General features: G+C 42.5%; 4 protein-coding genes across 4 annotated transcripts; 3 read left to right on the top strand and 1 right to left on the bottom strand.

Moving 5' to 3' along the window:
• Positions 1–2,654: 2,654 nt before the first annotated feature.
• On the top strand, positions 2,655–3,872 carry LOC138871249 (uncharacterized). The gene is made up of 2 exons (XM_070149122.1): positions 2,655–3,443; positions 3,498–3,872. Exons 1-2 carry the CDS (start codon positions 2,655–2,657, stop codon positions 3,870–3,872), a joined length of 1,164 nt encoding a protein of 387 aa, XP_070005223.1.
• Positions 3,873–6,416: 2,544 nt separating this feature from the next.
• Positions 6,417–6,815, top strand: LOC138871250 (uncharacterized). Its single transcript, XM_070149123.1, has one exon. The coding sequence runs from the start codon at positions 6,417–6,419 to the stop codon at positions 6,813–6,815; it is 399 nt and encodes a 132-aa protein (XP_070005224.1).
• A 936-nt stretch (positions 6,816–7,751) lies between these two features.
• On the top strand, positions 7,752–8,201 carry LOC138871251 (uncharacterized). Its single transcript, XM_070149124.1, has one exon. The coding sequence runs from the start codon at positions 7,752–7,754 to the stop codon at positions 8,199–8,201; it is 450 nt and encodes a 149-aa protein (XP_070005225.1).
• A 6,643-nt stretch (positions 8,202–14,844) lies between these two features.
• On the bottom strand, positions 14,845–16,392 carry LOC104216922 (cytochrome P450 94A1-like). The gene has a single exon (XM_009767056.2). The coding sequence runs from the start codon at positions 16,390–16,392 to the stop codon at positions 14,845–14,847; it is 1,548 nt and encodes a 515-aa protein (XP_009765358.2).
• Between the last annotated feature and the right edge of the window lie 875 nt (positions 16,393–17,267).

The raw sequence follows: 17,267 nt of genomic DNA on the forward strand, positions 1-17,267 counted from the left end.
CAGAGAAGGAACGCGGAGAAAAAAAAGGCCCAGCATACTCACCGCGGTTACCACCACGGTCCGCGCTGCAGTTAGAGTCAGTGTTCTCCGCGGTCAGCGCCGCGGTCGACGCCGTGGCCGCGGCGGCATGTTCATAGTCCAGAAAGTTAAGGGGCCAAAGTGTCAATTCGGGAAAACTTTTGTAAAACCCTTGTAAGATGTAGGAAACTCGCCCGAGAAGAGAGAGGCTTATTTTGAGATTATTTTTGCAAGAAGAAAAAGTGTGAGAGATCACCCAAAACATCATAGTTCTTATTCTCTTCTATTTTTCTTGCAATTTTCCATTATGAATATTTTCGTAGTTTATTCTTACGTGGTCATGAGTAGCTAAATACTTTAATCTAAGGTTTTGGTGAAACCCGTTGGGGATGACTTGGTTGTTATATTAATATAGTTTGAATTGGTTGTTAATCTCTATTTGTTCATCTACATTTTGATTGTGGTTAGTTGAAAGGGCCCTTAATTATCCATTCCTATTTATTATGTATCTTCTTGAGAGAGAGTACATATTTAGGTAGTTGTTGAACAACATCACTCCCGGAGTATAGACGAGAGTCATAACTGAGGGTTTAGAGATTGGATTAGAGATAACGATACCTCGGGTGCAATCTAAAAGAACGGTAATGTGAATCTAGCTAGCGTAGCTTGAGAGAGTGCGCCTAGTAAATTATCATAATTGCTTGAGAGAGATTTATGATAGCCGAAGAGTTCTTGATTGATAGAGACAACTAAGACATCTCTATAAGAAACGTACAACTAAGGAAATCACCAACGGGGGAAACCATTACCTTAGACCTTATTCCAACTGCTTACACATCAAGCATAGTTAATTTTCAGCTATTAATTATTTTCAGACTTTAGTTGTTAGAAATATCATCAATTGTGAAATACAAAGTTTGGGGAAAATTGATTATGTGAATTTAGTAAATCAGTCAAAAGTAATTGATAGGTTAATTCTCTGTGGTTCGACTCTGGGCAGAATTACTCAGATTATATTTGCTACGTCCGTGTGTTTCTTTGTATAAGGCATAGTTTGGCGTTATCAAATTTTGGCGTCGTTGCCGGGGAATTAACGGTGTTATCAATTACAACTGAGAGAAGTACAAAAATTCTAAGTGTAGTCAGTTTTCTCTATACCCAATCTTTTCATTGAAATTCTAACGTTTGAACTCTTGTGGAAAGCAGGTGTATGCCTAGAAGTTCTTCGAGGAATGGAGAACTGCTAGAAGGACTCTCAGACCCCGAGAAAACATTCAGGGCATTGAACCGTGCCAACAAAAGACTTCAACAATCTCAACAATCACACCAACTCGAATTTGACATGGGTGACGTAGATAACGTCAACGGAAACGTCAGGAATGAGCCAGCTGACTTAAATGTCAGAAGGGTGGCACCTCTTGTGCCCGAAGCTGCACTTTATGACTGGGCATAGCCCACAGCTGATAATCTGGCCACTGCCATAGCTGTGCCCGCAATTCAAGCGGAGATATTCCAGATCACCAACAACATGCTGCATCTACTGCAGAATAAAGGACTGTTCTCCAGGTCACACATTGAAGACCCACAACAACACTTGAAGAATTTTCTATCAATTTGTATGACCCAAAGGCAGCCAAATGCAACTCCGGAAGTTATCAAGCTGCTATTGTTTCCATTCTCGGTAACCGAGGAAGCTCATACTTGGCTAAATTTGCTCCCTATCAACTCTATTACCACCTGGGAGGAATTAGTCAAGCAGTTCCTGAACAAGTTCTATCCACCTAACAAGACTGCAAAACAGATTGATGACATATTGCAGTATAGGCAGCAACCCTCTAAGTCCTTGCAAGAAACTTGGGAAAGATTTAAAGGGATGTTAGTGAAGTGTCCTCACCATGGCATTCCAGACCAGATGCTCGGCCAGAGATTCTACATGGGGCTGGCTGACAATTTGAAAGCAAATGTGGATGCGTTAGCTGGAGGTGCATTTTTAAGTAAAATATTCACTGAGTGCAAAATCCTTCTAGATAAGATGTCACAAAATTCGGGGTGGATGACTAGAGGTACAACACTTGCACCCATAGTTCATTCAGTTCCTCTTGACCCAAATAATTCGCATGCAGAGAACATGGCCACACTCATGACCCAGATGAGCATATTGACAAAGAAGATTGATGAGATGGGTACAAAACAGGTGCACATTGTGGATACAACAAATGGGGGACTGTGTACACCTTGTATTAATCAGTCTTATGTGTGTTTATGGAGCGGAGAAGGTGAAAATCAAGGGGCAAGGGAAGATATGAATTATGTCAACAACTATGGGGGTCAGAGGCAAGGAGCACAGCAGTGGAGACCGCAGCAAAATCAGCAGTACAGGCCTAATATGCAACAACCTGGGGGTATGCACCCTCAAAATCAATTGGTGCCAGTACCATATCAGAAACCACAGGGCTATCCACAGCAATCAGCAACAATTGACATACCAACCACCCCCTCAGCAACAAGAAAATAACATGGTGGAAATTAGGGGTATGCTTCAGCAACTCATTGGGACAAATAATAAAGTGTAGGAAAAATTGACAGTACATGATTCAGCCATAAAGAATATTGAAACGCAGCTGGGTCAGTTGTCCATGGCTTTAAACAACCATCCTCAGGGAACGTTGCCTGCAGACACAAACATAAACCCCAAGGACCAAAACCCGAATCAGCTGATGGCAGTAAGTCTCCGGAATGGGAGAGATTTGGACAGAGAGCAGGAAATTGCACAAGCCAGCAAGGACACTACACCAGCCACTCCAGTTCAATTAGAGGTAGAGGAACCAACAGAACTTAATAAAGTGGTGATTGAGCAGAGTCAGGAGGAAAAAGGCAAAGAAAAGATGAATGAGCAAGTTGCAGAACAGGTGGCACCTCTTGTGCCAGAAAATTCTAACAGAGAGAAGCTAGCAAGCAATGCACAAAGGGTGATACCTGCACCCTTCCCCCAGAGACTGGTCAAACAAAAGAAGGTAGACCAATATAAGAAGTTCATGGAGATGCTGCGTCAAATTCAGTTGAATATTCCTTTGATGGATGCCTTGAGGGAGATTCCCGGTTATGCTAAGATGATGAAAGATCTAATGTCACGGAAGTTTGATTTTCAGGATCTATCCACTATAACTTTGACACAGACCTGCAGCGCAGTGGTGGCAAAACTGATGGCTCAAAAGATGTCGGACCCAGGTAGCTTCACTATTCCATGCACAATTGGAAGTTATGCCTTTGCAAAGGCATTGTGTGATTTGGGAGCCAGCATAAATCTGATGCTGCTGGTTGTGTACACCAAACTAGGCATTGGTAGAGCTAGGCCAACTTCAATGCTGCTACAGCTGGCTGACCGCACAGTGAAGAGGCCCACTGGTATTCTTGATGATGTGTTGGTATAAGTAGGGAAATTCGTGTTCCCTGAAGACTTTGTTATCTTGGATTGTCAGGTGGATGAGGAGATACCCCTTATTTTAGGGAGACCATTTTTAGCCACGGGGAGAGCATTAATCGACTGTAAAACTGGGGAATTAAAAATGAGATTGAACGATGAAGAAGTCATATTCAATGTTCAGCAATCTATGAGGAGACCCAGTGAATATGCTAATTGCTCTCTAGTGGAAGCAGTGGATGTAATCCTGCAAGAAGATGATATGACCCTAACTGTAAAAGATCCATTGGAGGCATGTCTGACGAATTTAGAAGAAATGGATGGTGAAGGGTTAGCTGAATGGGTCATGGCACTGGAAGGCCGAGGATTTTGGTCAAGGGAACCTCAGTTTGAGTCCCTTGAGCTAGAAAAAAGGGCCACTCCTCCAACATAGCCATCAATAGAGGAACCACCCAAGTTGGAACTGAAGCCACTCCCAGATTACCTCAGGTATGTGTTCTTAGGCCCTGATTCGACCTTGCATATTATCATATCATCCGGTTTGTTAGATGTGCAGGTAGAACGGCTCGTACAGGTACTGCAGAAAAATAAGACTGTCATAAGCTGGACCATGGCAGATATAAAGGGTATCAGCTCCGCCTTCTGTATGCATAAGATTCTCCTGGAAGAGGGGCACAGACCTTCCAGGGAATATCAGCGAAGGCTGAACCCAAAAATGAAAGAGGTTGTAAAGAAAGAAGTAATCAAATGGTTAGATGCGGGAATCATCTTCCCCATCTCTGATAGTAATTGGGTCAGCCCTGTCCAATGTGTGCCGAAAAGGGGGGAATGACTGTTGTAAAAATGAGAACAATGAGTTGATCTCAACTCCTACAGTCACAGGGTGGCGTATCTGCATGGATTACAGGAAATTGAACACAGCCACCCGGAAGGACCATTTCCCCGTACCTTTCATTGACCAAATGTTGGACAGGTTGGCTGGACGATCGCACTTCTATTTCTTGGATGGATATTCGGGGTACAATCAGATATCAATAGCCCTTGAAGATAGAGAGAAAACGTACTTCACCTGTCTGTATGACATCTTTGCCTTTCGGAGAATGCCTTTTGGGCTTTGGAATGCACCCGCGACTTTTCAACGGTGCATGTTAGCCATCTTCACAGACATGGTGGAGGATATTATGGAGGTCTTTATGGATGATTTCTCCGTGGTGGGAGATTCATTCGAAGACTGTCTTCACAACTTAAGGAGAGTGCTTAAAAGATGTGTGGAGATAAACTTAGTGCTAAACTGGGAGAAGTGCCATTTTATGGTACAAGAAGGTATAGTCCTGGGGCATCGAGTGTCCAGTAAAGGAATTATGGTCGACCATGCTAAGGTTGACGTGATTGAGAAGTTACCAACGCCCACTTCAGTCAAGGCGGTGAAAATTTTTCTTGGACACGCTGGATTCTACTGGCGTTTCATAAAAGATTTTTCCAAAATTGCTAATCCATTATGCAAACTCCTTGAAAAGGATCAGCCCTTTGTGTTTCTAATGATTGCAGGTTGGCATTTGAGGAACTGAAGAAGAGATTGATCACTGCACCCATCATTGTTGCACCCAACTGGTAGCAACCATTTGAGCTCATGTGTGATGCCAGCGACTATGCTATAGGAGCAGTCTTGGGGCAGCGAAAATATAAGCTGATGCACCTGATTTACTACGCAAGTAGAATGCTAAGCGGTGCACAGCTCAATTACACAGTGACGGAGAAGGAGATGTTGGCGGTGGTGTTTGCGTTTGACAAGTTCCGATCATATCTGATTGGTTCCAAGGTAATTGTATGCACTGACCATGCAGCACTCAAGTACCTAATTAAGAAAAAGGAGTCTAAGTCGCGCCTGATTCGTTGGGTGCTACTATTGCAAGAATTCGACCTTGAAATTCGTGACCGTAAGGGCACAGAAAATCAAGTCGCTGATCATCTATCGCGACTTGAAGGAGCTGAAAAATCAGTCGAGGTCGAAGAGATCCTGGAAACCTTTCCAAACGAGCAGTTGCTCGCAACCAGTCTTGAAGAAGCGCCATGGTATGCAGATTTTGCAAACTACCTGGCCTGCGGTATTGTTCCCTATGACCTTTCATCTGTCCAAAAGAAAAGGTTTTATCGTGATTGCCGCATGTATTATTGGGACGAGCCTTATTTTTTTAGAATCTGTGTTGATAATATGATCTGGAGGTGTGTCCCCGAGATAGAACAATCTTCCATTTTGCAGGCTTGTCACGCATCAGCATATGGAGGACATTTTGGAGGAGCCAGGACAGCTGCGAAAGTGCTAGAGGCCGGGTTCTTTTGGCCAATAGTGTTTAGAGATGCACACCTATGGGTGAAGGGCTGCGACGAATGTCAGCGAACCAGGAACATTTCCCGTCGCCATGAGATGCCCATGAACCCGATTCAAGAGGTAGAGGTGTTTGATGTTTGGGGGATTGACTTCATGGGCCCCTTCGTCAGCTCATTTGGCAATAAATACATACTTGTTGTTGTGGATTACGTGTCTAAATGGGTGGAAGCTGTAGCGTTGCCCACTAATGATGCAAGAGTGGTGATAGGTTTTGTGAAAAAGAATATATTCACCCGATTTGGGATACCAAGAGCGATCATCAGTGATAGAGGCACTCACTTCTGTAATAGAGCCTTCGAGAAATTGCTTGCAAAGTATGATGTACGCCATAAGGTGGCTACCCCTTACCATCCACAAACTAGTGGGTAGGTTAAAGTGTCCAACAGGGAGATAAAAAGTGTACTAACCAAGGCGGTGAATGCCACACGAACTGATTGGGGAAAGAAGCTTGATGAAGCACTTTGGGCTTATAGAACTGCGTTCAAAACACCAATAGGTATGTTACCATAAAAGTTGGTATTTAGGAAGGTCTGTCACCTACCTGTGGAGCTAGAACATCGAGCTTGGTGGGCACTGAAATAATTGAACATGGATCCCGAAGCAGCGGGACAAAATCGACTGACAGAGTTGCATGAGCTGGAAGAATTTAGATATCAAGCCTTTGAAAGAATGAGGCTCTACAAGGAAAGAATGAAGAAGATGCATGATAAGCACATTGTGGACAGAAATTTCACACCCAGTGACAAGGTATTATTGTATAATTCAAGGCTGAAGTTATTTTCGGATAAGCTAAAGTCCCGATGGTCAGGACCATTTAGAGTGGTGCAAATGTTCGCAAGTGGAGCTGTCGAGATTGAGTCAGGAAATGGGACAAACAAGTTCTCAGTAAATGGGCAAAGGTTGAAACATTACCTTGGAATAGCTGAAGAAAAAGGGAATACAATGGTGATCAATTTGAAAGAACCCCAGTACGCGAATGAGGAGTGAAGGCTCAACCACTTGCGTCATGCCGCGACGTTAAATCAAGCATTGCGTGGGAGGCAACCCACGAATGTGTTGTAAGTGTAATATGTAACTTCGTGTAAAAATAAAAAAAATAAAAAACAAAAACAAAAACAAAAATTTTTGCCAGCCACGACCGCGGACCGTGGCGTCGACCGCAGAAATCACTGAACGTTCAATTTTTCACCGCGGCCGTAGCTCGGACAGCGGAAACGACCACGGGAGACTCTGTCTCAGACCGCGGCATCAACCGCAGTGACGTCCGCTGAATTTTAATTTTTTTATATTTTTTTTTCTTTTTTCCCACTCTTCTTTTTCATTTTAAAACCCTTACCTATATCAAAATAAACAATCCCCCCCCCCTCCTAAAATTCCCATTTCCCTCTCTCTCTCTCTCTAAACCATAACCTTCCCCTCCATACTCTCTTCTTCTTCTTCTTCCTCCTTCACAACACCCCTCATCTTCTTCCCCCCAAGGTATGTTTCCGACCCCCCCTCTCCTTTCCTTCTATTGTATTTGTTGCATTATGCTAGTTCATGTGGTTCTAATGTAGTGTTAGTGATAGGATTTTGTTTTGTTTTGTTCTTCTTCTTCTTTTTAGTGTAATTTCATTTTTAGCATATGTCTGGTGAAGGGGCTGTATTTTGAATGTTTGGAATGGTGTTGTTAGTGGGTGATGGTTAACAAAAAAGAGTGTAGAATGTGTGGGTGTAGTAGATAGTTGAATTGGGGAAGTTTTCTTGATTCCCTTGGGGCCATGAATATGAAGAAAATGCCTTGCCCACAATGTGTTTGAGAAATTGCCTCAATGGTGATATAAGGAGATGTTGTGACATGGTTGTGGTGAAGTCTGAGTAACCACCCATAGTCACACATTTTAGGATCCTCCTAATACGCGTTTCTCTATTTTGACAGGTATTATGAGTTCAGCCCGTAAGAGACGAAACACCGGGTCCTCTGCTAGTGGCCCAAGAGGCTCCTCACGAGCTAGGGGCCAAACCAGTGCACCACGGTTTGATAGCACTCGGTTCGTCTCTGCAGAAGCAGAGGCAAGGTACAATCAGAAACTTGCCAAGAAGTTACTCCATGAGGTCCATATCGACAGGAAGGCTTTGGTGAAGGAATGCCCCAATATGTTTGATGAGCTACGGAGGTGTCAGCTGGACATCTTCTTTGAGGCTCCCGAGAAAGCAAATATTCAGCTAGTGAGGGAATTCTATGCAAACCTGCCAGAACACGAGGACAAGGTTGTGACTGTGTGCAACATCCCGGTTAATGCTGCTATAGAGGTCATCCCCAGAGTGTATCGCCTCCCCGCATTCACGGGTGATGATTATTACATCATGTCTAGTCGCCCGATGGTTGACTAGGACAGAATTCTGGAGGTCATCTGTATACCTGGCAGACAGCCCAAATGGGTAGCACAACCGACGACTCTGCATTCCAGGTCTCTTACTTGGGAGGCCAAATGTTGGCTCACTGTCATCACCACTCTGTTGCTACCATCCAGCAATACCACCGATGTAAATGGGCCACGGGCCGCTATGATCTACTACTTCATGACTCACCAAGGGTTTGATGTCGCCCGAGTCCTCTCTGAAGAAATGTTCATCCGAGCGCCCGAACTAAGAAAAGGCCACTACTTCCCTTCGCTTGTCACCCGTATATGCCACCTTGCTAATGTTCCTGAGAACTCCCGAGTTGATGGGAAATTACCTATAAAAACCCCTTTCCGGGTGAGAAAAATTGGGCAAGAGGGACGAGAGCCAGTACGACGCAATGATGACTCGTCTAATGAGTCTGAGTCTGAGGATGATTCTGATGCTGCTGAGATCACAGCCCCTCCTAAAGGGGATGAGGCAGGATCGTCACAGCCACGCCGCAGCACTCGGATGGATACTTTGGAGCGGGAAATGACTGGATTGCGGACCTCTGTCACTGACTTGGGGTCCCGCATGGATGTTGTGGCTGACCGACAGATGAAGTCGGAAAAGAAATTCATGGGTTGGTTGAGAGCACTGGGTCGCGCCTGCAACGTGAACCCAGACACAGTTTCAGATCAAGAGTGACCCTTCAGGGAAGTTTCTTTACCTCACTACTTTTTATATTGTCAAGCCATGAGGACATGTCTTAATTTTAAGTGTGGGGTGGGGGAAGCTTCATTGTATGTTGTACTTGTGAATATTATCTGTTTGTTTTTGTTTTGTGTTAGTTGCTTTAGAAATAGAGTAACAGTTTTTTTTAGGAAGTTAAAATAGAAGCGACTTGTCCCGACGATAGATCTCTTTCGGCAGGGTTCTTGAGGAACTAAGTCGAGGAAAAAAAATTTGAAATATAAAAACTCTTCCTAATGACGTTTTCTTTAGACAAATTTTCTTGAGGGAAGCTAGTCTATAGAAAACACCAAAAAAGATTTTTTTTATTTCTTAGGTAGTGTAGTAACTCCCCCTTGGTTTTTCTTTGGGCCACGGTTCTTTTCCAAGGGATTAGCTTGAACCGGGTATAGGTAGATTTTTTTTTAAGGTTAGGATTAATGTGTGACGAGCTTAAAATTGAAGAAGAAAAACACCCTTAGCGTTCTGACACCCGAACACGATAGACGCTAGAGTGTAGCGCTTAGCTTCAAGGGTTGAATCTTGTTTAAGTGCCTTAAAATTGTATGTTTGTACCTAACTTGAACACACAAAAGAGAATGTTTTGACAAACTAATCCGGAGTGAGTCATGTGACATGTGGGTGTGAGTATCATTGTATTCCATGCTGTACATTTGATGCCTAGAACTTGCCCTGTGTGTTTGCAAAGTGAAATAGTAGCTTTATTCGGTTTTAGAAGTGATATAGGCATTTTTTGTTGAGCCAGACATATAAAGTTAACCCACCTGAATGCATTACATCTTAGTTAACCCCGTTGAGCCTATAAGCATGTTTCTTTGGCAACCACAATGTGAACCTTAACCACTTGTTTGAATAGCCTGCTGTTTGAACCAATTTTCCTCCCTCTCACTAAGCACTAGATTGGTATTGAGATTATGTGAAAACAAAAGTGTGGGGTGGTGGTTTGGTTTTTGAAGTGGAACCATGGAAATAGAGAAAAGGTGCAGAATGTGAAGCGTAAAAAGAAAGGCACCACGAAAAAAAAATTCATATATATTTTGTAGTGATTAATAAGTGGTAGCTTGTACAAATTGCACCTAGTGTATGGGGATGTTTAAATAAATGTGGTGGAGTGTTGGCTTACAAAATGATGATTTTTAAATTCAACGTAATTGTATTAAAAGTGCTTAGGGAGGTTAGTCACTATATCCAAATGTATCCTACCCGTCCCTTAGCCTACATTACAACCAAATAAAGTCCTATTGATCTTAGACTGAGTGGGGCTCGATTAGTCGAGTACTACACTAGGGGAAAGCCTATGGTCCATCTTTGTCGCATGTGAATGTTTTTTCTGGAGAGTGAGCGAATTCTGTCTATTTGAGTTCCTAATTGTTATCACTATCATTATATATATGGAACTACTCTCTTGTGTGATGTGAGGGCATGTGATTCACAAAGGAAAGGTGCATCTTGACTATTGTGTAGAGTGGGTTGAGTAAGTGCAAATGTTACAGGGTACAAAAAACTTGATTCTTGAGGTAAAAGTTGTTCACTACTAGGTGTAACTCTTGTGAAATGTTCATGGCGTGAGTCATTGAGGGAAAAGCATAGGGAATGAATTTTTATGGAGTGTGGTGAATTGCTCGAGGTTAAGTGTGGGGTGTTGATAATAGGCTATATAGTTGTTATTTATACCATAATTGCCCATTATTTGTTGTTGTTTTATAATGTAAGTTGCCAATAAAATGCTTTAATTAATGTTATTTGGTTTACAGGGAATATAAGATGTGAGGAAGCAACAAGAAGTGTTTAGAGGCAATAACGTGAAGAAAACACCCACTCAAGAAGTACCCAAACACAAAAGAGCAAAAAGAGAAGGAACACGGAGAAAAAAAAGGCCCAGCATACTCACCGCGGTTGGAGTCAGTGTTCTCCGCGGTCGACGCCGCGGCGGCATGTTCACAGTCCAGAAAGTTAAGGGACCAAAGTGTCAATTCGGGAAAACTTTTGTAAAACCCTTATAAGATGTAGGAAACTCGCCCAAGAAGAGAGAGGCTTATTTTGAGATTATTTTTGCAAGAAGAACAAGTGTGAGAGATCACCCAAAATAGCATAGTTCTTATTCTCTTTTATTTTTCTTGCAATTTTCCATTATGAATATTTTCATAGTTTATTCTTACGTGGTCATGAGTAGCTAAATACTTTAATCTAAGGTTTTGGTGAAACCCATTGGGGATGACTTGGTTGTTATATTAATATAGTTTGAATTGGTTGTTAATCTCTATTTGTTCATCTACATTTTGATTGTGGTTAGTTGAAAGGGCCCTTAATTATCCGTTCCTATTTATTATGTATCTTCTTGAGAGAGAGTACATATTTAGGTAGTTGTTGAACAACATCACTCCCGGAGTATAGACGAGAGTCATAACTGAGGGTTTAGAGATTGGATTAGAGATAACGATACCTCGGGTGCAATCTAAAAGAACGGTAATGTGAATCTAGCTAGCGTAGCTTGAGAGAGTGCGTCTAGTAAATTATCATAATTGCTTGAGAGAGATTTATGTATCCCTACCTCCAAGGTATTGCTGTAGATGACTATGTTGTCTAGATAGACTACCACGAACTGATTAAGGTAGGGATGAAAAATCTTGTTCATAAGGGTGCAAAATGTGGCCGGTGCATTGGTTAAGCCGAAGGGCATCACCAACCACTCAAAGGCTCCATATCTCGTCCCACATGTTGTGTCAGCTCATCTCCTTCTGCAATGCGAACCTGGAAGTAGCCTTTGTGAAGATCCACCTTGGTAAAGTACTTGGTTTGCCCAAGTCTATCGAACAAGTCAACAATGAGGGGGATCGGGTACTTGTTCTTTACTGTGACCTTATTAAGTGCTCGGTAGTCTATACACAAGTGCATCAATCCATCCTTCTTCTTCTGGAACAATACTGGTGCATCAAAAGGTGCTTTTGATGGGCGAATTTGACCAGCATCTAAGCAGTTCTTTCAATTGTTTCCTGAGCTCCTCTAGCTCGGGCGGTGCCATACGATATATGGCAAATACGGGTGGCTTAGCCCCTGGCTCCAACTCGATCTTGTGATCCACCTTTCGCCTAGGCGGCAAGTTCTTAGGCAACTCCTCAGGCATGACATCTTTGTTTTCCTCAAGCAACTTCTCTATGCAAGGCGGGAGTATCTCTTGAAAACTCTTTCTTCTTCTAGACTTACAATGGTTTCCACGAGCATCGGCTCCCCCTTCTTGATCCCCTTGACTACCTGTATAGCTGAGAGTGTGCTTGGATCTGTCTATGTGGCATAGTCACTATAGGTACCATGCAAGCTCCTTCTCGCTCCACAACCAAGAGACGTTGGAGGTAGGGGTCGATCAAAGTATGACAATGTCTAAAGAACTCTTGCCCTAGTATGATGTCAAAGATATCCATAGCAATTACAGTAAAGTTTGCCAAACCTTTTGAAGCTCCCATTTTGACACCAACTCCATTAGCTACCCCACGAGCATTTTGTACCTCGACATTCACGGTCTTGATGTGAGGGTTGGTTGGAGCAAGGTTCAATTCTAGTCTCTTTGCGGCAGCCTTAGTCACGAAATTATGAGTTGCTCCAGTATCCATCATTGCATGAGCGGGCTTGTTATTGATGGTGAAATCCACGTACTGATTGCCATTCTCGGTAGGTTGGATAGTTTGTTTCGTGATAGCACCACATAATCCGATCATACCCAACTGTGCGGTTCCCAAACTCTTTCCTTGTTGCTGCTCCTTCCGTTCATTGACCATGGCACTGAGGCTCTTGAGGCCGGGACAATTCATGAATCTGTGCGGCCCTCCGTATATGTAGCATCCCTTCTTCTCGGCCTGTGCCTTCTTTCTCGACTTTTTGGAATCTTGAGTCTTGGAGTATTGTTGTTGTATCTCCTTGACTTTGCCACGGTCTACCCCACCTTTGACATTGCCATTGCCTTTTTCATGCTTGTCAAGCCTGAAATCCATTAATGATTCGGCCTCCAATATGGCTAGGTCTATATCAGCGACTTGTCAGTGTTGCAACTCCTGCTTAGCCCAATTTTGCAACTCGTCCATGAAGTGGAACAACAAGTCATCATTGTCCAGGTTGGGGATTTGAAGCATAAGGGTAGTGAACTCCTTGACATAGTTACGTATGCTCTCTGTTTGTTTCAACTCCCTAAGCTTGCGCCTTGCCTCGTACAAGACATTGTTTGGAAAGAACTGTCGCTTGAACTCGGCTATGAACTGATCCCACGTGCTAATAGTACATAGACCTTTATCCATATTTGCCATCTTCCTTCTCCACCATAGCATGGCTATCTTTGAGAGGTACAACACGGCAGTGTTCCATGGTCTCGTCGTCCCTCACTTTTCCGTGTCTGAAGTAGTTTTCCAAGTACCAAAGGAAGTTTTTCACTTCTGCTGCATCACAAACACCTTTGAACAACGGGGATTTGGGAGCCTCGATTTTATCCTCCCTCATCATCACAACATTGTTGGCTGCCTCGGTCACGCTAGCATCAACATGCTCCTTAATTGACACTATCTTTGTCTTCATAGCATTGATAGTAGTCAAAGCCTCCATGAGTCTGCACCTAAGGAAGTGATGGTTTGCCTTAATTCAATCTTGGTCTGCATACGTCCCTCCAAGTCATTTCGGATACTCTCAATCTCTACAAGAGTGTGCCCCTCAAGAACGTTAAGGGTGCCTTCCACCTTCCCCAAGCATTGGCCAAAGATCTCCACATTGTCTATCCCCGCGTTCAACTTCATCACCCACTCTTTACCGAGCAAGACGTCCTCGAGCAGGACTTCTACTTCATCCTTGCTCGCCTTAGTGGTAGATGGTTCCTGGGATGAAAGCCCCACGTGCGGCACCTCCTGGCTCTTATTGGTGGCATTCTTCTTTTTGTTACAGCCGCTCTTGCCAACAGCATCCTAGATGACGTTGGCTTGGGTGTTGGCAGCGTTAATTTCTCCCTCGTTCGCCATTCCTTTAGTTGCAACCTTTGCTCTGATACCACATTGTCACGTCCTTAGTCGTTAACTAAGTACACGTGCGACACTTAACAACTCGCTCACGATCTTGCAGAACCTGCTCACGTTCTTGCTATGCCAAGTCAGCCTTATTACACTCAAGATCGCTAAGAGAATGGTAGAAAGAACACAAGATAATTGTTAAGGGAAGTTTTGTATTAGAGAGAACTTGAATTGTTTGCTTGGTGAATTACAAATGAATGGCCCCCTTTATATACTAGTCTCCTAAGGGCTAGTATGTAAATATTAATTGTTACACAAGTCCTTAATATTTACAAGATAAGGGCTTTCTCTAGAACTCTCTCCAAACCTAGAAGATTCCAAGGACTTTTCCAGCAAATCCATAGGGATCTAGGGCCTTCCAAAGGAAATGTCCATACTTCTCTAGAATCTTCTCACAAATGCTAGCCTTCCTCCTATATAAGCTTCTACATGGCATTAATATATGCCAAATGGCGTCTATGTGACATGATGACATGCGGGTCATCACAGTAGGCTTGTGATATTTTATCATGTTTAGAACTGATCTTCTATATCTCTATTGCTTCTCCCATACTGCCAATGTATAAATACATGATGTAAACAATTTTATGAGCTATGGAATAAAAACAATAAAGAATATATTTCTTGAGTTATTTCATACCAACAATGTTACATGTTTAAGATCACAAATTTCAAAAGTTTTTATAATAGGCGAGAAAATGGGTCTCTTACAGGCTGGCTATGGCCACTTATAATTGCACATAAAGAATCACAAATTTCATTTCGTTCTTAAACTCTATTCAAGTCAAATTATATCACATAAATTGGAGTATACTAACGTTCAATTTGTTCACGCGATATTAATTATATTATGCATGTTACATACGATCTACAACCTTTACAAGGAAACCATTGGTCATTTTTGAAGTGGAATTTGAGAAGAAAACGGGTTCAGGATGTTCTTCCATCACCGGCGCCAGCACAAAGTGAAATCTGCCTAAGACGGCGGCGACCACGCTTTTGATATGCGTGAAAGCAATCTCTTTCCCTAAGCAGATTCTTGGACCTCCATGAAACACAGGGTATGTGAACGAATCCCTAGCCACGAAGGTCCATTCCCCGCCATTTTCTTCTGATCTCTTCAGCCACCTCTCAGGGCGGAACTCCGGCCAATCGGAACCCCATAATTCCGGCGACCTCCCCATTGCATAGGTATGATAGAAAACAGCCATCCCTTTTTTCACCTTTGTACCATCAGGCAACACATCGTCCTCTGTAGCTTCCCTTCCACCAAAAGCGGCTGGAGGGTGAAGTCTCAAGCTTTCACAAATTGAAGCGTGGGTATAAATCATGTCCCTAATATTACTACTCTTTTTCTCCTTCACTTCTATAACAATTCTATCTTCCACATCTGGGTTTTTCAAGACTGACCAGAAATACCATGTTAAAGCTGTAATGACAGTATCCTGAGAGGCCAGAAGGAAGTTTATGGAGGAATCAATAAGGAACTCGTCATCATCAAATTTTCCTTTTGGATCATTCATTAAGCCAGATAAGAAATCTGATGCATGATAATGATGATGATCAGTACCGCTACTACTACTACTACTTTTAACCTTCCGCCTGCTTATGATTATTTCTCTAATAAATCCTCGGATTTCAGAGATGTCACGTTTGAGTCTCCTTTCGGAGCCCATGTTGAAAAATCGTTTGGCTTTCCAAAAAAATGAAAAGATCCTCTTCATGCTGATCTCAAATGCAGACTCGAAAGCGTCGGCGAAATGGGTGGGTGGAAACTTAGGTGAATTGGATAAGTAGGCTAGGTCGTGGCCGAGTGCCATTTGAACTGCAGTGTCGAATGTGAATCTGCGTAGGATGTCTCGAAGGTCAATGACAGTATTATTGGCAGCTGCCTCAGAGAGAAGTGGGAGGAGACGATTGGAAATTTCATTTTCCGGAACTAGGAAATTGGCAAACTTATGGAATGGTCTGGAATTGAATTCATGGCTAGCCAATTGTCTAAGTTTTCTCCAACGTTGGCCGTCTGCTAGGAAAACGTTGTCTCGACACACGTCGTGAAGAACGACTCCGAATTTTCTGTGTTTGTGGTAGATTCCAAAGCGAGTCTTGAGAATGTGCTGAACATTGGCAGAATTAGAGGTGAGGATGTGAGGGTGTCGCCGTAGAGGCAAATGGAGGAAAAAGGTGGAGGAGGGTGATTTGTTAACAACCTCACACATCCATTCAACTATATTCTGATTGCGATTTCTTAGGATTGCTACAAGATGACCCAACAAAGGATATGGTCTTGGAAGTGTATCCTTATCATTATCATTAAACTTATTTCTCCCAAAGTAGATGGAAAACAAGAGAAGCAAAGCTGGTAGGAAAAACAGCCAATAAAAAACAATAACATATTCCCCCATTGCTTAATTAGCTAATCAGACAAAGAATATAGAGATGATGATGATCAATAATCTTCAGACTACCAACTACCAAGTACTAGTTTATATATAGTACTTGGCTATCTTCCCCTACTAATCTAACAGATAAAACGAGCAACTTTAATTAGTATTTTTTTATTACAACATTGTCAATTAAACACTATATTTAATTTGTTACCCTTATTTCTATCGTTACGTGTGATAATTCGAAAGGTCATCTTGTGTTTTAGAACTTAATTCGGGTTTCCGAGGCCTTCAAAACCTCATTTTATTTTTTCTCGATTTGCGTGCGCAATTCGGGTGTGTTTCCGCAAAGCATTTATGTGGAAATTTGAGAAAAATATCATTTTTGCCTTTAAAAGTTGATTTTAGTTGACTTCGGTCAACATTTTGAGTAAACAAACTCAGACTCGTGTTTTGACGGTCTCGGAGGGTCCGTAATAAAATATGGGACTTGTGCGTATGCCCGAAATTGAATTCCGAGGCCCTTAGCACGAGAAATAAATTTTTGATGAAAGTTGTTAAACTGAAATTATAATGGTTTTGAGAAAATGGTTAATAGTTGATCTCGTTGCTATCTGGTCAGTATTTTGGTTCCGGAATCCGGTACAGATCCGTTATAATATTTATGCCTTATTTGTAAAATTTGGTGAGAAACGGGACTAATTTGACGTGATTCGGACACTTGGTCGAGAAAATAGAAGTTTTAAAACTTTCTTGAAAATTTCATGCAATTTGATGCTAAATTCGTAGTTCTGAGTGTTATTTTGACGATTTGATCGCGCGAGCAAGTCCGTATGATATTTTAAGACTTGTGTGCATGTTTGGTTTGGAGCACCGAGGGCTCGGGTGAGTTT

This window comes from Nicotiana sylvestris, chromosome 6 (assembly GCF_000393655.2).
Source record: "Nicotiana sylvestris chromosome 6, ASM39365v2, whole genome shotgun sequence".
NCBI classification, from domain to species: domain Eukaryota; kingdom Viridiplantae; phylum Streptophyta; class Magnoliopsida; order Solanales; family Solanaceae; genus Nicotiana; species Nicotiana sylvestris.

Bases quoted from the DNA above. Each gene is read 5' to 3' on its own strand.
- LOC138871249 (XM_070149122.1), top strand. From the start codon at position 2,655: ATGGCTTTAAACAACCATCCTCAGGGAACGTTGCCTGCAGACACAAAC. The intron at 3,444-3,497 runs GTATAAGTAGGG...TTGGATTGTCAG, and splicing joins GTATTCTTGATGATGTGTTG to GTGGATGAGGAGATACCCCT.
- LOC138871251 (XM_070149124.1), top strand. From the start codon at position 7,752: ATGAGTTCAGCCCGTAAGAGACGAAACACCGGGTCCTCTGCTAGTGGC.
- LOC104216922 (XM_009767056.2), bottom strand. From the start codon at position 16,392: ATGGGGGAATATGTTATTGTTTTTTATTGGCTGTTTTTCCTACCAGCT.
- LOC138871250 (XM_070149123.1), top strand. From the start codon at position 6,417: ATGGATCCCGAAGCAGCGGGACAAAATCGACTGACAGAGTTGCATGAG.